This window comes from Hippocampus comes, unplaced genomic scaffold, assembly GCF_001891065.2.
Source record: "Hippocampus comes isolate QL1 unplaced genomic scaffold, H_comes_QL1_v1.1 scaffold106, whole genome shotgun sequence".
Lineage (NCBI taxonomy): Eukaryota > Metazoa > Chordata > Actinopteri > Syngnathiformes > Syngnathidae > Hippocampus > Hippocampus comes.
In genome coordinates, this window is record NW_017842055.1 from 136,013 (window position 1) to 158,512 (window position 22,500).

Below are 22,500 nucleotides of genomic sequence, written 5' to 3' on the forward strand. Positions count from 1 at the left end.
TATATATATATATATTAAAAACAAACAAAAAAAACAAGCCTGTCGCGGGATCTCTACAAGTATTCCGATAAAAGGGACAAAGTGAGCATGAGAGACCAGAGAGAAGCTGCGGCCGTCATGTCGTGTCGACCGTGTCGGCCCTCCCTCTCCTTTCTAATCAAGGAAGAGGCGGAAGGGAAACTGAAAAAGCACAACACAACCCAGTGACACGTTTGCTCCTCCCCGCTACTGTACTCCGATTATGGATCATTTTCATAAGATTTGATCAAGAATGCTAAAGACACAGCCCGCTGAATTTCATTTTTGAAAAATCTATTCATTTGACTCGTGAGTTTGGAAGTTATTGGCAGGTGCAATCATTGGAAAGGTAATAATTGTTTGAAAGAAAAACGAAAATACACTTTCAGTGCCAAAACATATTTGGGATTTGCAAACATGTTTCTTAAATAGGCTAATTAAAGGATAGAAATTGTTAAAATAGAATTATCAATAAAATAAATAACATTTGTAAAGAAAAAAAAAAGGGGTTGTACACCTGCATGCAACATATTTGGTAAAATTAAATCAAATCAATTAATTTAAGGAGATAGTCATTTTTGTTGTTCATTTTGATGTTTTTCCCCGAAAGGTATTAATTAAAATATATCCACTTTAGTCTCATTAACTCATTAAAATAATGTGTTAATTTATGGTTAATACAATAAGAAAAAGAGTCAACTCTTGCACAATTTTATTTTACTAAGCAACTGGTCAAATTAAGTATTTATAAATTTGAAAAAAGGAAAAATCTGTTACTTTTTGAAACAATACTAAATAAACAAATTCATGGTCAGTTACATTTTTTATTGTATTAATTGGTAAAAATTAAGTAGATGATTTGCAAATAAAATCAAAAGTGATCATGAGTCTTTTATTTTTGAGTACCTCTCTAAATGAGTTGGCCCATCTGTCTATTAAGAAAAAAAAAAAAAAAAAAAGAAAAATTCTGCCACACGGCCTGCCTAACCTTCTTCTTCCGCTTGTCATTTTTCTTTTTTTGTGGGCAGAAGGAATTTTTCTGGAACGTTTTCAGTTACTTTCTGAGTGAGCAGAGAAGGTTGCAGGCCTCCGTTTTGTAAACGGCAGCCAGATTGCGAGAAATCCTTCTTTCCTGACAGGAAGTTTAGGGCGGATTTCCCTTCCCTCGCCGGTGGCGGCGGTCCCCGCGGGCCGACGCAATTGGGACGGATTTCCTCGTACGAGCTGACACCACGGCTGCGCAAAAAGAAAGAAAGGAACGCGAAGCACTTTCTTTCCTGGCTTTAACGCCGACGTCGGGAACAAGCGGGCAAGAGGTCAAAAGGTCGTGCTGCCAGGAACAATAGCAGGAAGTGCACGGACGGTCCAATGCTGACAATTTAAATAGTTTTCCCACCTATTAGGATGCAGGCCAACTAGCCAAATCATCACTTTTGTTTTTTTTTTATGGCGAGTCATCAAACTTGGCTGCACACACAATTACAAAAACTCATCTCTGTCCTGATTTAGAGTCGTCCATCTGAAAAATGTGTATATGTTGTTAAAATATGGTCGGATTTGGGCAGAATCTTTTGCGCAAGTTTGTCTATGATGGATCCCCGGAAGAAGCCAAAATGACTGGAAAACGTTTGCTCCGAAGCACAATGAAAGACGTGTACTGACTTTTCGGGTCTGGCTTCTTGAGACTTTTTTTACTCACTGTTAGACATGTCCATTGATTTTCATGGAGCAGGAGTTAGGGGCTGGGAAAAAAATAAATAAAGAGGGGTCGCTGGAAAACCGCTGCCTTTAAATGGAGTTCCCGTGTCTTGTTGCTAAGTGACACTGGCTTATTTAAACTAAATTCAAAATTTAAAACACAATTTCTTTAAAAAGTGGTTCAACTTATTTCTGTGGCTTTCATAACCTTTCAGCTCTGCTTCAGAGGTCCCTCGAGCAAGGCAGCAAGGATAGTAAAGACAACCGGACCTCCGATATTCTTCTCGAAAGAACATCGGAGGGTCAAAATGTCAACGGCAAGCAGCAGATTAGGGGAAACAAACGCGAGGGCATACTGACATTTCCTTGTTAACCAACGCCTTAAAGCTGCCTGCCGCCTTGTGGATTGAGCATTAAGATGGCAAGACGGACTTGGGACAGATTGAAGGGCTTTGATTCCAAGCCGGCCTTGGTATAAGCGTGTATTTTCCGCTTATCTGACCCGGCGTCGCTGCGGCACCTTGATAAAGTTCATCAGCGTATCGCAGCTGGGCGGCTTTGCCCCGAGGTTGCCAGATCTGCCACGAGAACCGACACGCACGCGACGGAACGGACGCCTCGAGAATGTTATCGTCGGGCCCGTTGTGTAACAACATGCGCATGTGCGTGCGGGCCATGATAAAGTTATGAAAACACGAGGTGTGAGAGGAAGGGAGATCCAAGCGAGGGTCTTCAACTCGCAAACAACTCCATCAGCGAATAAATGGCGGATGTGGACAAGAAGAATACGATGAAAAGTGACAAGGCGATTTATAAGCATCGTCACAAGCCGCTGGGGAAAAAAAAAAAAAAGCGTGGCACCATACTCGGCAGATTCTACAATAGTGCACGAGATCTCTGCACTGGCCCAACTATCTGGTTCAAAAAAGAAAAAAAAATGTGATCCTGGGTTATGGGGGGCAATGAACAGACGTGCAGGACAATTTAACAAATGGAAGGAGCCAGACGCTGTGAAAGAAAACATGTCAGATTTGTTTTGAGAAAAAAAAGGCAGAATGTTTTGGTGTTTAAAAAAAAAAATAAGGATCAACAATTACTAGATCAAAATACAAATTTCACAGGAAAATTTGATGATTTATTTGACCTTAGTCTTGTAATATACCAAATATCTACCAAGAAATCTGGGGGGGAAAAAAATCTTGTTTTTTAACTGAATTACCGCCTCCCGAAAAAGAGTCCAATAAATTCGACCATTTTGATTTTAAGAAAATAGTAAAACTGCGACCATTTTAATTTTAATCGGAAGGTTTGAAAAAGTTGAGAAAATATATCAAAAGAGAATACAAGAGGAACTAGAACTCTTTTTTTCTCCAAATTCTTAGTGATTTAGATTCTTTTCTGAATAAAGTATCATTTTCATCTCACAAGTGCGTTTTACACTTTAAGCCCTACCAAGAAGGGGAAAAAATGGCGCGAGAGGGGCCGCAGCCCACTGCTTATGGAGTCATTCCATCACAGATCTGTAAATGGTGTTTCTCCATCAACTGCAGCTGAAATAAATGTCATCATTGTACAAAGACTTTGGTTGTGATGGTCCCCCTGGACAAGACACCCGTATGCGCTAATACACAAGTAGACAAGAAAGCGGACCGCAAAGATGAACGTAAACTATTACACGAGAAACAAGCAGACCTCATCAAGTTTGCCGTATCGAACCAGAACACATTTTTGTTGAGTGAACGTGAAGTGCTTCTGTGCTAATTTGTATCACTCGCTCGGCCCGATTTCCGATTAGCCCCTTGCGCTGGTCGATAGGCATACGGTCAGACTTTTGCTGAGCGGACACTTCCAGTACAGTACAGCGAGTGTCCCTCAAAGCGGAAACGGACCAACGCTTCACAGCCAGGCTGAAAGGAAGCGAGAAAAAGTAGAAAAGGTGGCCAGGCTGCACAGTCATCAAGATCGCGGAGGCAGCGGCGACGACGAGAGCAAGTGCTGATGGGAACTTTTTTTTTTTTTCTCGGATGCTTTTGTCTCGGGACAAAGACGAGTCAGCATTTTAAACAACAGACAAGTCCTCTGACACCAATAGTTAAAAGGTTTTATTTCATTGGATTATATTTCACACAAAGTATCTGCAAAATGGAGGATGGGAGGGAATAGCCAACTGAAATTACTTTTTGGGAGGGTATTTTAAATTCGAAAATATGATTAGTGACTTGGAAGAATTTTGACTCAATTTTCATAATATTCTGAATGTTTTTGAAAGATCTCCTACTGTAAATATTTAGATTTTTGGGGGAATGTTCAAATTTCAATTCAGAATTTTCCAAATTCACGTTCCAACTTCTCAAATTATCTTGCGAAAATATACTTTTCTTTGTTTTATTTATTTATATTTTTTTAAATGAGTAAATTTGCCTATAAACTAACAGTAAAGATGATGACAATCACCATGAAGTTTGGATGATTTTTACTTTGACCAACCGGTTAAATGTAAAATATAAAAATACAAAAAAACATACATAAAGCAGAACAAATATATATTTAAAATAATAATAATAATGATACACAATACAAATTCGTGTTGTAAATAACACTTAAAAAAAAAAAAAAAGAGATAATAATCCAGACCATTAACAGTTACACTCACTGGACATTTCATTAGGTACACGGTCTCAGGCGATCCAATATACATAAAAAAAAATAAATAAATAAAAAAAAGCTACCTGATGGTAATGATTAAAAACAAGCCTTATTTTTGTAAAGGCAGATTTTTCATATTTTTTGTGTATAACTCATGAATGTGTCAGAGTACTTAATAATTTGACCAGTAGCTGTATCAATTACACCAATAAAAAGCTTCTTTACTTTGTTCAGCAAATCTCGGAAAGTGCAAAGAACTGAAATGCTTGGTGCGAGTTTCCATTTTTTTTTATGCATATAGTGGTTGTCAATGTAAACTTTCCACAGTATAATTTTTGGGGGGTTAAAAGTTGGTTAATATGCAAACTGTCCATTTTCTGTCCGAACAACAGCATTCCATACAAATGAAGATGAACTTTTAAAATCAAGTAATGTCTGTGGCGCCCCCTGTTGAAAGAGTCCATCTGCCTGACACTACACTGCTCAGAAAAAGTTTGAGATATTGTGAAAAGTGTATCTTGGCACACTAAATTGTGCATGTCTGGGATTCTTTCACTCACCGAATGGTACGAAAGGAGGAAGCAAGTTCGTAAAAGTGACAGCGCACTTTTTTTCTCCCTCTTGCAGTGTCCATTGATGGCTTGTGCAACATTTCCCTTCTAGAACTCTCTCCTTCCCTCTCACTGAAAGACAAAGCAGCAAATAGAATGTGCATGACAAAAGAAAAAGGTCGAAATCACACGGTGCAACTCTTATTCGTGCATGCATGTGTTGCCCGATGCAAAGCTAAGATTTTTCAAACCTGGCAGTGTGTTTTTTGCAGTGCAAGTTTTGATCGTTCATTCAAAACATTCATGAAAAGCGTGAAAATTCTTTGAAACTGTCCTAAGAGAAAATGGCCGCTCTTGGTTTGCATCTCCTATGGGCGGGACAATATTTTTTGAGAGTGAAACTTGGCTGGGATAAATTATCCCGCAAACCCAAACCCAAAAGTCAAAAGAGCCACTTTTGTATTGTTTGCCTCTCATTTTGGTTAGCAGCGGTACACCGTCAAAATGGCCACCCCACATTTGCTTCTTCATCTATGTGAGTCAAAATGGCCCCTTTAGTTTTGCCGCGTCACCTCCATTAAAACGAGACAAAGCATTGAGAGTCACTATGGCCCACGCAAAAACTTCACAAGTCAAATTGTCCGTCACGCCTTTTCCCGTTTCACCTCCGCGATCCAAAATGGCCACCCTCGTTTTGCCTCGTCATCTTTCAGCAGCGGGGACAAAACGTCATGCGTCAAAACGGCCACTCTTCTTATGCCTTTTCATCTGTACTTTTCTTGCTTCATCACCGTGGTCCAAAATGGCTGCCCTCCTTTCATCTCCATTAGCATTGGGACAAATGAGAGGTGCGTCTCTGGACAATCCACAGCGATTGACTCATTTATATAAGTTTGCACCTGCGTCAAGTTGGCGCCGTTCCCATTGCGCTCTTTTCTTTGTACTCCAATCAGCCGGTGAGCTCCACCGGAAGCTCTCGGCTGCACAGCGCCTCCCACTGGCGAGCCAGCAGGGAGATGAGTCTCTCACGGCTGTCGGCTCCCGGCACAAAGACGCACCATTGCACCTCACCCTCTGCACCCCCGCACGGAGGGGGAGGCGGAGGCGGGAGGCGCTCCTCGCCCTCCACCCCAAAGTGGTCCATGGTGAGGTGGCACAGCAAGCCTGGGCCCGGCAGGTCGTCGAATACCAGCGTCAGGGCCTGAGGGTACGTCTGGTAGCCGAGCAGAACCCGGTCCAAGTCGCGAATCCGCCGGGCTTCCCGCAGCTGGTAACGTTCCCTACGAGAGAGGGGTGGCCGGTTGACAATCGATTACAAGAAAGGAGAAGGGCAATTGGGGAGGGAACGGGAATCTCACCTGGACGGCGGCTCCTTGGCGAAGTCTGGAAGCGGATAGCTGACGTAGTCTTCGTCCAACAGGAAGATGTCTGTGCTGGTCAGAATCAGCGTCCGGGGCTGGAGAACGGGAGATCTGTTGGAGGTCTGCTCGTTCTCCAGCTGAACCTAGTCGGGAGAAAATCCGCTCGAGACTTCATTTCTACGAAGCTCTAAAATCACAGCATCCCCCAAAAGAGTAAACACCTGAAACACCAGCAGGTACAGCAGCACGTTGAAGGAACGCGAGGACAAGGACGAGGATGACAAAGACGAGGAAGAAGGCGCCGCACTGGCGGGGGGGGGCTTCCTCTCAGCCACAATGAAGGTGAGGTCGCCCATCTCCTCCTCGCTGGGGTAGATGAACTTCACCCTGCTGCTGTGGACAAGCTCGTAGTTGTGCATTTTGCCTGTCGGGGGCACAAATCTTGTAATAATTTAGTGCGATCAGAAATAAATTAAAAATTTAAGACATGGCCTTTTTTGACAATTTTCCTATGGTAAAAATATTCAGTGAGAAAAATGTCTCTCTTTTTTTACGATGCATCGCATAAAATTCAATGTTCAGGGGATACGTCACTGACAATTAGCATCACATCTTTGTTACCTGAGCTGGTGTTGGTAAACTGCGAGTAGAAGTCCTGCTCCGAGGGCTCCGGAGCTGTCGGCTTCTGCTGCAGACTGAGCACAGACATCAGCTCCTGGAGAAACAGCCCTGTGCCATAACTGTCCCTACTTAGGCAGCAAACAATGTGCTCGGCCGAGCGGCCTGCAGAGCCAAAATGGGGAAAAAAATAAGAGATGAGCAGGCAAAATGCAGCAAATGTTTTGCAAGACATGGGTCACTCAGAGCCTGTTTGCAAAAACAAACTCGATCGCTCATGCAAAGAGATGAGAAAGCTGATCGACGACTTGGATGCACCGGCCATTGTGTCTGCCAAACGGGCAAAAGAGCCATGACAGTAGTTTTGATCAGTTAAAACACGAGGAGCGCATACAAAGAGATCTACTTAGCAGAGTTGCTTTCTTTTATTTATGAAATCTCTTGACGAATTGTGGAGGCTGATTTTATGAAGAGGAGGAACAGGCAAAATGAGAGTGGAGAATGCATCTTTTCCACTGGAATGAACATTTGTGAAATGCCACAAACAAAAATGATCACGACACCTTACATTTTCCATAATGAAAAGCATCAGAGCTACCTAAAGTGCAGAATCCTCTTTTAAACATGACCTTCGCACCATTCTTACACCCAGTGCCGCCAGCTTTTTCGGATCCAAGTACATCAGACCCGCAGTGCATTAACCAGGACGCCAAAGACTGACCTACAAGCCTGAAGTACTGATCGAACAATCCCACATTGACAGAGAGCAGATCGACGAGTCGGATGGTCAGGCAGCAGCAAAGGCACACGTTTGGGTCTGGAGAAGTGCTCATGTCCATTTCTGACAGATGAGAAAGATATCCAAACGATTCATAGCGAGGGCATTCTGAGCATTTTCCCAATCAAAGCTTGGGGAGGGTTCTTCTGATTTCAAATTAGACGACAGTATTTTGAAGTCATCCTCTTGACGGTTTTACACCGTACTATGTAGGTGCATCTCAATTGGAAAATTGTGGAACACTGAATTTATTTCAGTCGTTCAATTAAATGAATCACTTCCCGCAGCACACTTGATGAACCATATTGTTTGAGAATTACTGCTTCTAAAATGAATGAGGTGCTTTTATTGCGTCTTATATGGATGTTGATGTTGAGGCACATTATTACCTGTGTGGCAGTGGTGAGTGGCAGCAGAGTCTTCCAAAAGGAGGTAGACGCTCTCGGTAGAGAGAAAAAGGCAGCAGGCCAGTTCTGCCTCGGGTGCAGCGTAGAGAACGGCAGATAGCCACAAGACTTGCCGCACCTCGGCCTCCTCGGACTTTAAAAAATTAAACACTTGAGTCATCTTCCTTGATGTACATTGCTACTCATAATTGGCAACGTTAACTAGCATTATACCAGAAGAAGTTCCTGAAATAGTTTCATATCATGTCAAACTTTGAGAGAATTGCAGTTAAAAATAAATGGCTTACTGATGATTAGAATTAAAAAAAAATGTTTTTTTAATGCACTCCAATTATGTTTATAGTTGAAGCAAAGCTCCCTCTTCTTACGTTAGCAACGCAGGCTCAACATAACACTTCCTTGGCAGAAAAAGTTGGTGTCAGAGTCAAGATGGATCATTTCCAAAGTGAGCGCCCTTACCAGTGATATATGTCTGTGGAAGTACGTCAGCAGCAGTTCCCCGTCGAGCCCAGCCAGAAGTTTCAGCCCTGGGGAGAGGCCCGGGGTGAGGTGAGAGGATAGCTGGTTCTCTTCCAGTCGGAGACGAGACGAGCTGCAAGAAGAAACATCATGATGAGATGGGAGGACCATGTAGGAGATGCAGGCTCTTAACTCATGCACTCCCAAAGACGTTCTTAAACGTCTTTTCAGACTTGGTCTCGAATTGGCTGATACTGAATGAGTTAAAAAAAAATGTAGCACTGCTTTGTAGAATAGAAAGAAATAAACTGGTTTCTTTCTCTCACACACCCCCACACACACTGTTGTACTCATGCTGCTGTGTGCCATTGAGGGGTGTGGCTTACTGAGTGACTTCGGCAGTTTGAGTCATTTACCACGCCATGCTCCTTGTGAGTGTGTTCTTCTTGTAGTTTTGTGTCAGATTATCCCCGTCCAATAATATAATGATAAAATCAACTTAGTGAGAGCTTGTAGCTGGAAATTGGATCACTCAGAAATCAAGGCGCTGCTATAAGAGTAAATGAAGCAAACGCGGATGGACCTGCTTACCTGCTGTTGCTGTGTGCTCTTCTGCTCCTGCTACAACAGCACTGGTCAACAGGATTTCTATTGTGACCTGAGCAAGCAAACTCGGTGTCATTCTAAAGCAAGGGTTGGGTACATTTATGTCATCGAGCCGATAATTAGATTGAGAGAAATAGTCACAATTATTGTTCTTAATCGAACAGAAAGGTTGTCCTCACCCTGTGTGGCTTCCTCTTGGTGCGGCCAGCATCTGCAAGGGACAGGCAGCGCCACCATCTTCAGTCCCTCCAGAGCCACTCTCCGCTGGTTCAGCTCCGCCAAGAAGGAGCTGTTGTCCTGAGCCAGCGGGAAAAGCAGCAGCAGGCTGCCACCAGCCAGCAGTAGCTCGGCCGTGTGGCTCGATCTGGACACAACACCGCCGGTTCAAATACAGTAATATTTGCCAGCTACTACTATGAATGAGCATCGTGTGAAGATGGCTTGTCCGTTTTGAATAATTTAACTACTGAGTGCAGTCATTTATGCACCATGGGTACATGACTGTGGACATGCTGCTGTAAATGTCGGGTGTTGATGCTTTATGATCCGAATAGTTTTAAGTGCTCCACCACCGTTTCACGGCATCGAGACGCAATTACAAATCCCTTTTTACCTGCGGTGGTGTTCAGGTTGCCGGCATGACTTCCCAGCCCGAGGAGCTCTCTGGTTGGGGTGAAGCACCACCGAGCCGAGGGGTACGCGGACCAGCCTGCACCAGTCCCGATGAAGGCCGGCGGTGCTTCTCTCTCGCTCTGCAATCTTTGTGACATCCATCTTCAGCACCCAGAGGTGTCGGTGGGTGAGAAAAAGGAGAGATGGGAGCGCCTTCGTGTTGGGTAAAACATCCGACAGGAGTTGGTGTGAGGTGGAAGAGGAAGAGGAGGGCAGGAGGAGGCTTAAGTAGCCTCTCTGAACTTCCTGACTCTCCTCCTTTTCCCAAGTGTTCAGGAGGGAGTGGGGGAGGATCTGAGGAGACTCTGCTACCGCTGTAACCTGCGTCAGTCTTTTCAGCTCGACCGTGGTTCTCTGGAGCTCCTGGGCCTCGGAGAAGAGGTAATAGCAAGCGGCGCCATTCTGCGGCCCGAAGGCTAGACAGGAAGCTGGAAGCTCAGCGTGCAAGAAGAGCAGCAGGTGAGAGAAAGGCAGCAGAAGGGCCACCTCAAGACTGGACACAACAGCCTCTGTGGATGGACTCTGGTCTTCGACTGGAAACACACAATCAAAAGGGTGTATGGGAGGGTTCAACTATGGTGACCAAAGTTATTGGCCCATACCAGAGGAGACTCAATCCGTTAACTAGAAACATCAAAGTTATCATGGCGCTAACATCACGTTAGAGGGGAAACTCGCCCTAGTAACATTCCTTTATTTACCTGCACCCAGATCGGTCCCCTTGCCATCACGTGATAAGCGCAGCAAGCATAAAAGATTGTGCGTCAACACCACGCACACAACGCTCTGCTCCACCTCCTTCTCCTCCTTTTCCACCTTAAGACAGTAGCACCAAATCACATTGTTGATATTCTCTTCCTGCTGCTCGTCATCACACGGGTGCGACGGAGGAACACTGAGCCCAGTGGGAAGAGGAGGGAGAGACGAGTCCTGAACAGAATCATCCAATCCCATCTCAAAGTAACCGTCCCTGGAGAGCGGACAGTCCACTTGCGTGGCCTCCACATGGGATGAAACCTCTCCGGATGGGCACACTTCCTCCTCCTCTTTCTCAGCTTCCACCTTCTTCTCATCTTGCTCCTTCAGGGCGGCGTGGAGGCGCTTGGAGAGCAGGCCCGTGAAGAGCTGGTCGGCGAAGGTAAGGGAGAGGAGGTGAGAGGAGATCAGGGGACACCAGGTGGCGCTGCAGCTGGGGCAGGTCACTTCAGGCAGGCTAGAGGAGGATGAGGAGCAGGAGCACGGGCAACTGTAAGAGGAAAGCAAATGATGATTTGCTTTCCTAATAAAGGGGGGGGGGCCTTGATCGGATTTAGCTGCTGACCAAGAAGTTGTGTTCGCTGAGTTGTTGTGTAGACGATCAGACAGACAGATGGCGGGGTCTTGAACCTGCACACAAACATTCAAACAACAATAATAACCAAACAACCAGATGGTTGTCATGGCAACAAGTAGGATATCTGACCAGGGTGTTGTCAGCAGGAGAAAGGCGCCCACTGGAGGAAGGTGCGGGAGGGAAGATGATAGGTGGAACAGCAGCTTCTTCTCGGCTGGTCATTTCTTCAAACAAGACACACAACATCAGTAGACTTGAGTTGCTTTTGTTGTGAAGAAGTCATTCGGGGAGGAGCTTCACTCCAAACACGCACAACCACTTAAAGTTGAATCTTCCGCAATTTACCGGAAGTCACATTTTCACAAAAAAGGGGCTATAAAAATCCTACTTGGTGCAGAAATTGTAGACTCCCTTTAAGTTTTTGACTTTTTTGTGGTTCTACTCTTGATGAATATGTTAACCAAATTTCATTTAACCGCCTCTAGGGGATGAATATTAATTTGAATTCATTAATGTGATATAAGGACACAGTGTGAGGAAAATCTTTCATTATGTTTTCGAAAGGAACCCTAAAAATAACAACAAAAAATTCCACTTTCAATCAAAACGGCAGACTTCATGTGTCTTTTTGCATCTGGCTTCCTCGCACTTTTTGTGTCGCCCGCGGCCCTCGTGAGGATAAGCGGTTTGGATAATAGATGGATGGATCATAACAACCAGGAAAGAAAGCAATTACAAGTAGACGACACCATCCCGCAGCCGTGCACAGCCTGACACACAAATGGTTACCTTGGCTGGTGCAGGAAGCCTGCTGGGCCTGACAAGAAGAGGAGGCCACGGAAGAGGCGAAAGAATGAGGGGTGACAACGGAGGTGTAGCAAGAGGAAGAAGAGGTAGAGGAGGGAGGAAGAGAGAGGCAAGGAGGTGCAGCAGCAGACACCTTGGTCTCCTCACTGATCTGACGAGAGGACAGAGAGGAGGAAGCCTTCAGGGAGCAGCCGCCATCCAAATCATCAACCAGGAAGGCAGACATCTCAGCACATTGGTCGGCAATCACGGATCTGGATGATCACTCGATTTCTTTTGATTCTTGTACAACAAACGTTACCTTCTTGTCGCTGCTGCTGCTCATGCGGTCTTTGACTTCTTTGGCTTTCTGAATGGCTTTCAACACTTCCACCGTGTCCAACTCCTTCTCTGTGGTCACTTGACCATCCAGACACACCTGACACACAGAGGCAGGAGTGACTCAACGCACACGCGCGCACGCAAGCGCGCACGCACACACAACATTGCGGCGGCGATCGCATTACTTCTGCTGCTCGCTCTCCAAATTGTGCTAGGACTTTGGTTCTGTAGTCGGGGATGATGCAAATTGGGTTGGAGGAGAGGTTGAGCTTCTCCAAGCACGGCAGCGAGCCAATGTTCCTGATTTCTTCCAACTGCCAACGAACAAATACCAATTCTTGGCAAAGAAAAGTGACGTGGGCAGTTGTTCTAAAAATGAACGCTTACTTGAACAAGCTGGTTGTGGCTGAGATCCAGGTGGACCAGGGAGTAGAGCTTGCTGAGGCCCGTGAGCCGCTCCAGCTGATTGCCGGCTAGGCTGAGCGTCTTGATGTTTCCCAGCCGCGTGTGAGCCGCCTCCAGGACGGACAACTTGTTGTATGACAAATCCACGTGGACCAGATTGTACAGGTGCTGCAAGAGACATACGTGGCGTGGAACGACTCAGTTGCACTCAACTGTTAGGCATTCTCTATCTCGGCATTCAACGGTAATGAGCCGATCCATACCTGAAGGTTTTCCACCGAGGAAAGCTGGTTATGGCTCAGATCGAGAAACTCCACCTCACGGATCAGTTTCTACATGCGGTGACACATTCAAAGAATATCAGAGGAAAGAAAAGCCACGCGGAGACGGGAGACGGCGGCCGCGTCTCACCACTGAACCGTCGATGGCGCCGATGGTATTGTGGCTCATGTCCAGCGTGGTCAGGTTTCGCCAGCGTGGCACCACGGCAGTCACGGGACAGCCGCGGTCCGAGCCCTCGGCTTCCCACTGAGGGAATTCGCTGGCTTCCGGCACGAGGACAAGCTGGTGGGGTCAGCAAGTGTATTAGCACATAACATGCAGTATGAATTTCGGATCATATGAAATGCAGCTGAACTTGGGATTTGTTGCATTCATTTTGTGTTTTTTTTTTTCCATCGCAATATTCCTTGATTAAAATGCATTTATTACCTTTGTAAGTATCATTTCCATCAATAAATAATTGGATTGGAATCTTTTTATTTTAGAACGAAATGTTACTTATTCATTTCCGATTGAATCATTTACTTAGGGTAAATAACAAAATTAAAATCCAGTAGTAAAATAAACTATTTTATATAAACAATTTTAAAATATATTGTATTAAATAACTTCTGAACTGAAAAGAATGACAAAACATTAAAAAAATAAGAGAATGAGTATTATTAGAAGCAACTATTTTTTTTTATGTCTTCTATAAACGACAAGCCCATCTGTCCATTTGAAAAATCGAAGGTGGCTGTTGAGCAGAGGTTTGCTGAGTCCTTATGTAAAGCGTACCATCATGTTGTCGGTGGAGTGGTGGATATTCAGAGTGACCAGGCTGGCCCTCAGAGACGACAAACCTCCAATTTGCTGTGCTGTGCACTCGCTGATCTGAATAAAAGAAGAGACAATTCTTACATTTCTAGCCACATTTTCAAATCACTGCCAAAGCTTATTAATTATGCTTTGACTTTTATTGCCATTTACAAGCACTCGCTTCCACTGTACTCAAAGCTGTTTGTTTCGCCCCCCCAGTTGTCACAGTAACAAAGGCCACATGTGGCTCAGCAGTGTGTGGGGCGGAGTGAACTGTGACTCATTTAAATAAGATAGGAAGTGCCTACCTCTCTAAACACAACAATTACCACAACAAAACCCAATGAGTGCGTGAATTACGGAATCATTCCTGATCCTTGGGGTACTAAAAAAAAAATAATAATAATAAAATAAAAATAAAAAAAACATTATACAGGTATGATAAATCAGCTTGACATTTTATAGGTATGATAAATCAGCTTGGAATTGTTTTAAATTGTGAAATAAATGCCGAATATGTTTGTGTGACAAATATACAAGCTCTACTGGGTATTAATATATTTTAGGCATGTTATGTGAGCTTGTTTTAAGTTGTGAAAAAAAAGCGCATAATATAAATGTTTGTGTGAAAATGTAAATGCAATTACTTCAATCTGAAGCAGGGACTTGAAAAAAGACAGATCAAAAGGCAAATTCCTCTCCAGGATGTTACTGCTTCCGACTGGACCTCTGGTGCCACAGACCTGAAGGGTGATTGGTGACAATTCAAAAACCAAAACATGAGCAAAGTGGAGTGGTGTGGCGCTTGCGGCCGACCTTGAGGTAGCGCAGCCTGCAGGTGAAGTCCAAGATGTGACCCAGGTCAGTCTTGGCGTCGCCGTTGTAGCACGTGGGCTTGGCCAGACGCAGCTGCTGGGAGACGGCGTGCAGCTGCAGGGGACGCAGAGAGAACACCTCGCCGGCAGCCAGCAACTCTTCACCTACCAACAAACACCATTTGGCTTTTGTTTTGATGTTTTCATGACAAATTAATCACAAGAATGAAAAAGTAGAAAAGCAGGAAGCAAACCTTTATGAAACAACTCCTCGGCTAACGCAGCCGTGATGCCGTTGATCTCCTGAAAGAGGAAAAACAATGAATAATGTTATAAATCTCTAAAAATCTATTCAAGTACATTAAAAAATATAGCGGAACCTTGGTTCTCATATGCCCTAGTTTTCAAAGGATTCTTCTTTTTTGTGTGTGTGTGTGTGTGTGTGTGTGTGTGTGTGTGTGTGTGTATCTGTTTTCTCCCAGTTTTTATAAATATACTTTTTTCCCCCAAGATATGTTCCACTCAGCCAGTCATTTAAATTCACAGTCACACACAATAAATGAGCACAAAGTACTTTGAAAAATTAGTTTGGAATGCTTTTATTTTGAAGGCCTGATTTTCAACACGATGTAATAATGCAGATGTTGCCCCAACTTGTCAGAGTGTTGCCAGCACACAGAAAGACGTATTATCTTGAGTGGTTAATAATAGCTTGAATTGCAGAATACGCCTTGCCATCTGTTAAACCCGTTTCACACAACACGTCGGAAAGCGACAAGTGAAAGAAAGTGAGAAACACGACAGGAGTCAAGAAAACTTTAAAAATGATCCACGTCTCCCCTTCGAGTTGGGTACACCTATGGTGATGTTCACATGTTGATAAGCATGGCTCACATGGCGATGTTTTTGGCAACGGTGGAACAAGTGGTCTACTGTTACACTTGCGCGGTCATGGGATAAACTCATGACATCTTTACTGGTTCAGATTAGACACGGCTAAAAGGGATGTTGGCGAGATTTACTACATGTTAGAATATGGAATTGTCAGAACCTTAGATCGGTATAAGTGAGATGGAAATTGAGTCACTTTTGAAGCTATACCTCAGAGGAGAGAGAATATATGCACATTTTGTCTACACATATACATGCTGTTCCATGTTTAAATAATCAACAACTAATCCATTATCAAATTAATCAACTATTTTGATAAACGATTAAAATTGACAGACAGATTTAAAAAAAGGACACTTTTTTGAGGGGGGGTGGGAAGAAGATTTATTGGTGGTATATCCCCACTTATTCAAGAATTTGGGGGGGTTAAGAAAACATTTTTTGACCCCCCCTCCCCAATTTTTTTCCATAAAGTATTTGTAATAGGCACCAATTCTATGCAGATTATTGTGGACCCTCTCTAATCGCCCACGACTAGTGGGGCTCACTGTATATGGCTTGTTAGAAACAAGATAGTGTTTAAATACGGTACACAATATTTAATTTTTTTTGTTTCCCATGTCCTTTTCCCAGTAAACTTCAACTGGGAGTATCAAATAAACGTGGGATGTGTAAACTCACATAAAGGTTGAAGTGAAGGAAGGCGGAGAGGGGAGTGGGCGTAGCCCCCGGGAACTGTCGGAGCAGCGCCTGCAGGTAGACCTCCAGCTCCTTCTGCCGACGCTCGACCAGGCTCTTGGAGTTCTTGCCCAGTATCTTCTTGGGTGGGAGCAAATGCCGGTCCACTTTGTTCTCAGTCGCCAACTGGAAAGAAGAAAATGCAGTCAAAACATGCAATTGCCAACATGAGAACACTCGCTGCTGTAGGCCACGATGTGTAGCCACATGTTCACAAGCAGACTAACCGACTCCATCCTAAGACATCAAGTCGCACAGTCCTAGTTTTTCTATTGTGACAAAAAATATTGGGGAGGTCTGATTCCATGTTTACCTTCTCATGGAGGTCGTGAAAGTCACTGTAGCGATGCTTCACTGTCCACTTGTGCTCTCCATCCAACACTTCGATGATATAAACCTGAAAGGGCAAACAACTCACTTTGTCTTTAGGCTGCGGCTATCGAATACCTTGGGCATTGTCTACTTGACCAATTATGAAAGAATACCAAAACCAAATATGCATATGAGGGTAGGTATTATTGTTGTCTTTGTACGGTAGCCACCCTCACATGCTACATTAGAGTATCTGCGACTTTTAATTTGTCTGGCCTGAAATCGCACGGTCTGGCCGGTGCGTCGGCGACCGAGAGATCACTTCTTGTTAGCCAGTCTGTGCATTACGTGACTTGTTTACCAACGTATTGCGTGTAGAAGTCCCAACAATTAATCGACAACGAATCACTTATCAAACATAATGTACGATGTATGTATTATTTTAACAATGCCTATTTGTGAGACAGAACCATTGTAACCATTTAAATATTCATCATTGTTGATTCGTAAGAATGTGATTTCTGTTCCCATTCGAATTTTCGTCCAATTCGTGCATATGAACGTCCGAAATATTTTTTTTATTACTGCGTGTAATAAAACATACATTTTTGGGGGCTTATAATACTTTCAGTGAAACCGACTTCCAGCGATAAATTCCTTGTGTTTCAGTATACAGTACTTGACCAAAGATGATTCGGATTCAGACAGCTTCGCTCGCGGAGTCCAGTCCGTCTTGTAGACTCAAAACGACAGTTGAGTGAAAACGAAACGCAAGGACGCAGTAATTCTAACACGTCGAAGATTCAAACACGACGTGTTTTACCGACAATTTCTCGCCGACGGACGACCCTTTTTTAACCACAGGCTAAGGGTAAAAGGCGGAAGCCAATCTTACCGTGTAGTTTTCCACCAATTCAGAGCCAACAACACACACTTTCCTTTCTGACAGCTCCTCTGTGAACGGGACGGGTTCCATGGTCGAGGCAAGAATTGCGATCTGTCAAAGGGTAAACAGTGTCATTTGAATCGAGGTTTTAGCGACGTAACTTGAGTTTCTTCGCTCGCCGTCGGCTGCCATTTAATTTGTTGTCACGCCAAGCAGCTGACTTCTTCTTTTCCTCGAATGTGATGGCTTGGACCCAAATATGACGCAACTCTCCCCTCTTCAGGTAATATCTTGTATTGCAGTTTTTTTCTCAAACTAGGCGACTTCTATGGAAAACATTTTTATATTTATTCGCTATCCTGACCTAAGATCCATGTACTGTACTTTAGTAGTTAATATCTATGAGCTACGAGTACTACTACTGGAGTAATAGAAGTTAACTAGTGGAGTTTTATCATGTCAATGAAATGAAGAATTGGAGGGTAAGGATGAAGGAAGGACGAAAGGACACGATAACGTCACATTCATCTCCATCTATTTAATAGATGTTAATAAATGCAGATGCAATAAATAAAATGCGTATACTGTATCCACCTTTGGACTACTCAGTTCTGTATACGGTGTATGAAAGGACAATTTAACAGGTTTTATTCAAATATGTAATACGCATCTGAGCCACATGGGGTCACTCGACACCTTTAATATTTGATTTTCAAAGTTTTCCTGAACGAAAATCCAAGCTTGGGCGACGCTTAATGACGTTCCTGCTTATGACATAATCATGTAGAGTATATATATGTTTGATTGTAATGTCCTGTTATGATGTGCCAGATTGGTCCTTTAACATTTTATACTATTATCAGGTCTGTTGCTGTTGTGACTGAATTATGGAGATGAAGTTGGATAACGTTTTATAATTTCCGTTGAAAGTGAGAAATTTACTTGCTTTGGCCTGAAAAAATAGATTTGTGAATATCAGTTTAAGCTTTAAGACTCCTCCCACATGCTTGAAACACATTAAACATACTTTGTTTCCCAAAAAAGTTGTTGGGGAACACTAGTGTGTCGAATGTTGTGTCGAGTGACTCTGCTGCTTGTGTCAATCATCGAAGGGGGCGAGGCTCAAAAGAAAACAGAATTGGATCAAGTTTCATCTGCGGGCAGAAGCGGATTGAACCATTTGCACAAATGTGGCGGGGGGGGATTGGGTGGCAACACGTTCCCCACCATAAACGCCAGCACGTGCGAAAACGTGTACATACGTGCTAATACTTCATAGTACGACGTAGATGTTGCGTAACGTTACTAAATATATGAAGCGAAGGTAGCTGTCGCGAATAAAAAGAAGGCAGGATAGGAGGTAGACTGGCTTATCCCCCATTCGGAATACCCAACTGGATAGTTCTATCCCTTTAAGTGTCCTCTTCACTGGGTCAGAGCCACAGTTCAGTTGAATGCTTTAGAAAGATTTAAGTGTTACAACACGTAGCCCAAATCTTGAAGGAAAAAAAAAAGAAAACCGCCCAGGAAAAACAAACAACATCGACAAAATTAAAACTGCACTTAATAACTCGCTTTAAAAACTCGCCAGGCGACGCTGCGTGCAATTCCTGTGAGGTGAAAAAGACAAGCGTCGCGAGGGCCGAGGAGGGCGTGACGCGCAGCAAGAGAAGGCTCGCAGGCAAGCGGGCAAACGAGGCAACTAGCGGGCTATGCGTCGGCCCAAGCCAGACGTCAAGAAGAAGAAAAGCCACAAAATTGTCAAAAGGTAGACCGGTCGGGGGGCGACGGCAAGACACTCAAAAGTCCTCTTTGTTGAGGATGTGAACAAAGGAAGCAGCTTCACTCTAAAGGAAGATGCTCTCAAAGGAGATGTGCGGGCGAGAAGCCCGGCGGGGTGGCGTGCAGGCCCGCAGCGAGAAGCGCAAGGCGGCCGGTGGCTATTTGAGAGGACGCAAGCATCCTCATCCTCACGGAAGACTTCAGAGGCCCACCAGCAGCGCGGCTTTGCTGCGCCTCCGGCCCATCAATGTCCAAGGTAATCGAGCTCGGGGCATGCGCGCCCCCAAGAACACCAACCAGTTCCTCATGCACGAGAAGTACCAGATGATGCATATGCGCTCCGATTCCATGGGCAGCGACACCGGGGGAAGCTGCTCCGATAGCGAATCGGAGCTCACTGACATGGACTCGTACCTGGGCGCCCTGGAGAACGCCAGGGGAGCCCTGCCGGACGGTCTGGAGCGAGAACCAGAACCGAAACCGCCAAGTGGGATGCGGCAGGACCAGGTGGTCCAACACGAGGACAGCATGCAGTACTTCCCGTCCGAGGATGACCTCCTGCAGAGCCACAACTTTATGCAGCGGGACTTTGCGCAGTTCTGTGACTTTCTGACATCATAAACAGGCAGGTTTGTGCCTACGTCATCATGAGGTGTCAACAAGAAGTGTCTTTTGTACAGTACATTGAATTTCCCTTGAGGGAATCACAATGAGTATAATAAATTCTATTGAAAAAAAATCTAGTTTGTTTTTTTTTTTTTTTGGTTGAAATCCATGCACAGTTGTTTGCAGAAAAACTTACCTATTTACTGTTTTGGTGCTCATGCTGAAGCAATAACAGTGGATTTTTTGTGGCATCTTGATGCTGAGCTGAGTTGAGGAGCTTCATTTTGTGCAGTTATCATATGTTATGAACATTTTTGGCAGCTTTATGCAGTCAATTTTTTTTTAAACACTGAAACCGTGCATATTGTGATTTGCCATGATGTTGGTTATGGCATCTTGGGGCATAAGTGAGTTTAGAAAATTAATTTAAACAAAAACAAAAAGGGATGTTTGATTTACTGCTGTTTTTGTCCCACACACAAAGGATGGTGGGAGTGAGCCCAAGCGGCCAATCAGCACTAAGCTTGCTGCACATGACTGATGGATGCCGCCTGTTATCATGAGACAAAAAAAAGTCAATCTCTTTTGATTGTTTTTTTTTTTTGCAAGTGTGGCATCTTTCTTGAAAGGACACAATACCATAATGACATGAAAACACAAAATTCTAAAGATGCATTTAATGTGTGGTAGGTAGACCCCCCCCTCCCAAAAAAACCAGCCCCCTGACACCACTTTTATTGATCCAACACAAAATTGGGTAGACATGCCAAATCATGCCAGAACACATAACAAAGTCTCATGGGCCAAACTGAACAGGAAGTCAACCATTTTGGTTTGAAGCAACCGATTTGGGCAAATTCACTCAATACTATTCACTGGAAAGTTCGGAAAAAAATGAACCCGACACCAGTTTCACCAGTCGACAACAAATTGGGTGAACGTGTCTTTCGCGACAGGACGTACAAAAAGTCTCAAAGACCTCAGACCTAAATTGAACAGGAAGTCGATCATTTTGGTTTGAATTTGATTATTTTGGTCACATTCCAAAACTGCTACTTGGGAATTTGCCCAAACCGTGAGTACATTTTGCCTTCTGTCCATCCAGAAAGCCCAAAACAGTTGTTCCTCAATCGCAAGCCTTGACCCAGGGAGGGACAGTCCAGGGAAGGCATTAAGCCTCTTTAGTGTGTCATAAACCAATCACGGCCATGTTGAGTCAAAGTGTGAGCCGTGCAAAACAATGCAGCATGTTCCACTTGCAGCGCTTTACATGGCCAGGAAGCGTACTTGCTCATTTTAGTGGCCAATTTTTCAATGTTATCCCTTTAGAGACAGACTTGTAGTTGCATAGGTGTAGATGAAGGAGAACAGGGCTGCAGTAATACACGAATCAAGCAGAAGAGGGAAAAAAAGTGAAAATATTTTGAGAAAATAAACCTGTTTGACTAGTGCAAACTAGAGTTTTTGAATCGAATTATTCATTATTTATTTTAGGGATTGGCCATCAGCAGAGATGTTCATAAATACTCATTTTAATTTTTATTCTAGTTCATTGTTATAATTAACTACTCACTTTAATGAAATCTACGTTTTAGTTTTGCAAGACAAAGATTATTACTGAGATAATAAGACCATAAAGTAGTGAAAGTAAATATTAATATGTACTTTTTAAAATTTGTACATACACTGAAAAAAGTTTTTGTTGAATACACTGAATTTTATTTCTTCAAATAAATAATCTGATTTTGTTTTGTGCAACCAGTTAACAAAATTAAGTAAATTCAACACCATATTTTTTCAATGTACTTTTTTAAAAAATCAATTTTAACTTCACTTATGTTATTACTACTTGTACATTTGTTTTGAGTGCAAAATTGTCTGGAATGCAGAGAAATTCCTCTTGAGCTTGAATGGCTAATACACACACACACACACACACACACACACACACACACACACACCACAAATACAGTAGTGTCAGACTAACCTGCAGTGTTAGTGTCACACCAACCTGCAGTGTGTGTTTGCACAGTCTTAGGGTTTCCAATGTGTGTCTTTGTGCTGGTCATTTGGGTCCTGTTGGCTCCACGGGTCCTGGTTCAGGTTTACTCAATCACACACATGCACACACACATACAAACGCACGTCAAATTACATTGGATGTTTATTGCTCTTATATTCCGCTTTCACTAACACAAAACTACCAATGCTTACTATCTTTCAAAAAGTGTACAACGAGAACAACCCAAATGCTCGTTTTTCTTTTGCCCCCAGAGGAACTTGTTGAAGTAGTTTTGTTGTCAAAGTCAGGTTGAGTTAGCTGTTGTCAAGGAGTTGCTGGCTCAGCTCAGGTTTCCACCACAAGACCATCTTGTGTGTGAGTGTGAGGGTGCTCCGACACTCTCCCCCCCCCCCCCCATTCACAGAGGGTCCCACCTCCTACCCCTCCCGCTTGAGAGGGTCCCGGGCCTTCCAAAAACCTATTTTCAACCTCGCACTGCTCCAAATACTACACTCAATAATTGTACACGACACACACACACTTACTCAAGAAAATTGAGTCTAAAGTCTAGTGTAAAGCATATCTATTCCAAGGTCTGATCTAGTCTAAATTCAGATATGGTCCGAAGAGCGTTAGAGTCTCAGCTTTGGTCTACTCCAAAGTCAATTTTAGTCTAAATGCTCGTGTATTCTACTCTTAAATCTGGTT

The 22,500-nt window shown here is 43.7% G+C and overlaps 2 protein-coding genes across 3 annotated transcripts; one reads left to right on the plus strand and one right to left on the minus strand.

Moving 5' to 3' along the window:
* Positions 1-4,481: 4,481 nt before the first annotated feature.
* Positions 4,482-17,653, minus strand: nisch (nischarin). Of its 2 annotated transcripts, XM_019860524.1 has the most exons (27): positions 17,412-17,653; positions 16,518-16,601; positions 16,148-16,330; positions 14,830-14,878; positions 14,577-14,740; positions 14,408-14,503; positions 13,740-13,835; positions 13,092-13,244; positions 12,944-13,012; positions 12,663-12,848; positions 12,461-12,589; positions 12,256-12,372; positions 11,937-12,105; positions 11,277-11,371; positions 11,136-11,200; positions 10,516-11,060; positions 9,756-10,347; positions 9,322-9,506; positions 9,128-9,194; positions 8,537-8,669; positions 8,060-8,210; positions 7,614-7,733; positions 6,896-7,057; positions 6,496-6,698; positions 6,272-6,417; positions 5,840-6,193; positions 4,482-5,799 (listed from the first exon to the last, which is right to left on the minus strand). In XM_019860524.1, exons 1-26 carry the CDS (start codon positions 17,490-17,492, stop codon positions 5,863-5,865), a joined length of 4,371 nt encoding a protein of 1,456 aa, XP_019716083.1. In that variant the 5' UTR covers positions 17,493-17,653; the 3' UTR covers positions 4,482-5,799; positions 5,840-5,862. The 2 variants fall into 2 exon arrangements, with proteins under 2 accessions (XP_019716083.1, XP_019716082.1); XM_019860523.1 differs by having other exon boundaries at positions 4,482-6,193.
* A 1,103-nt stretch (positions 17,654-18,756) lies between these two features.
* Positions 18,757-19,966, plus strand: LOC109510311 (coiled-coil domain-containing glutamate-rich protein 1). Its single transcript, XM_019860525.1, has one exon. It carries the CDS (start codon positions 19,260-19,262, stop codon positions 19,803-19,805), a length of 546 nt encoding a protein of 181 aa, XP_019716084.1. The 5' UTR covers positions 18,757-19,259; the 3' UTR covers positions 19,806-19,966.
* The last annotated feature ends 2,534 nt before the right edge of the window (positions 19,967-22,500 follow it).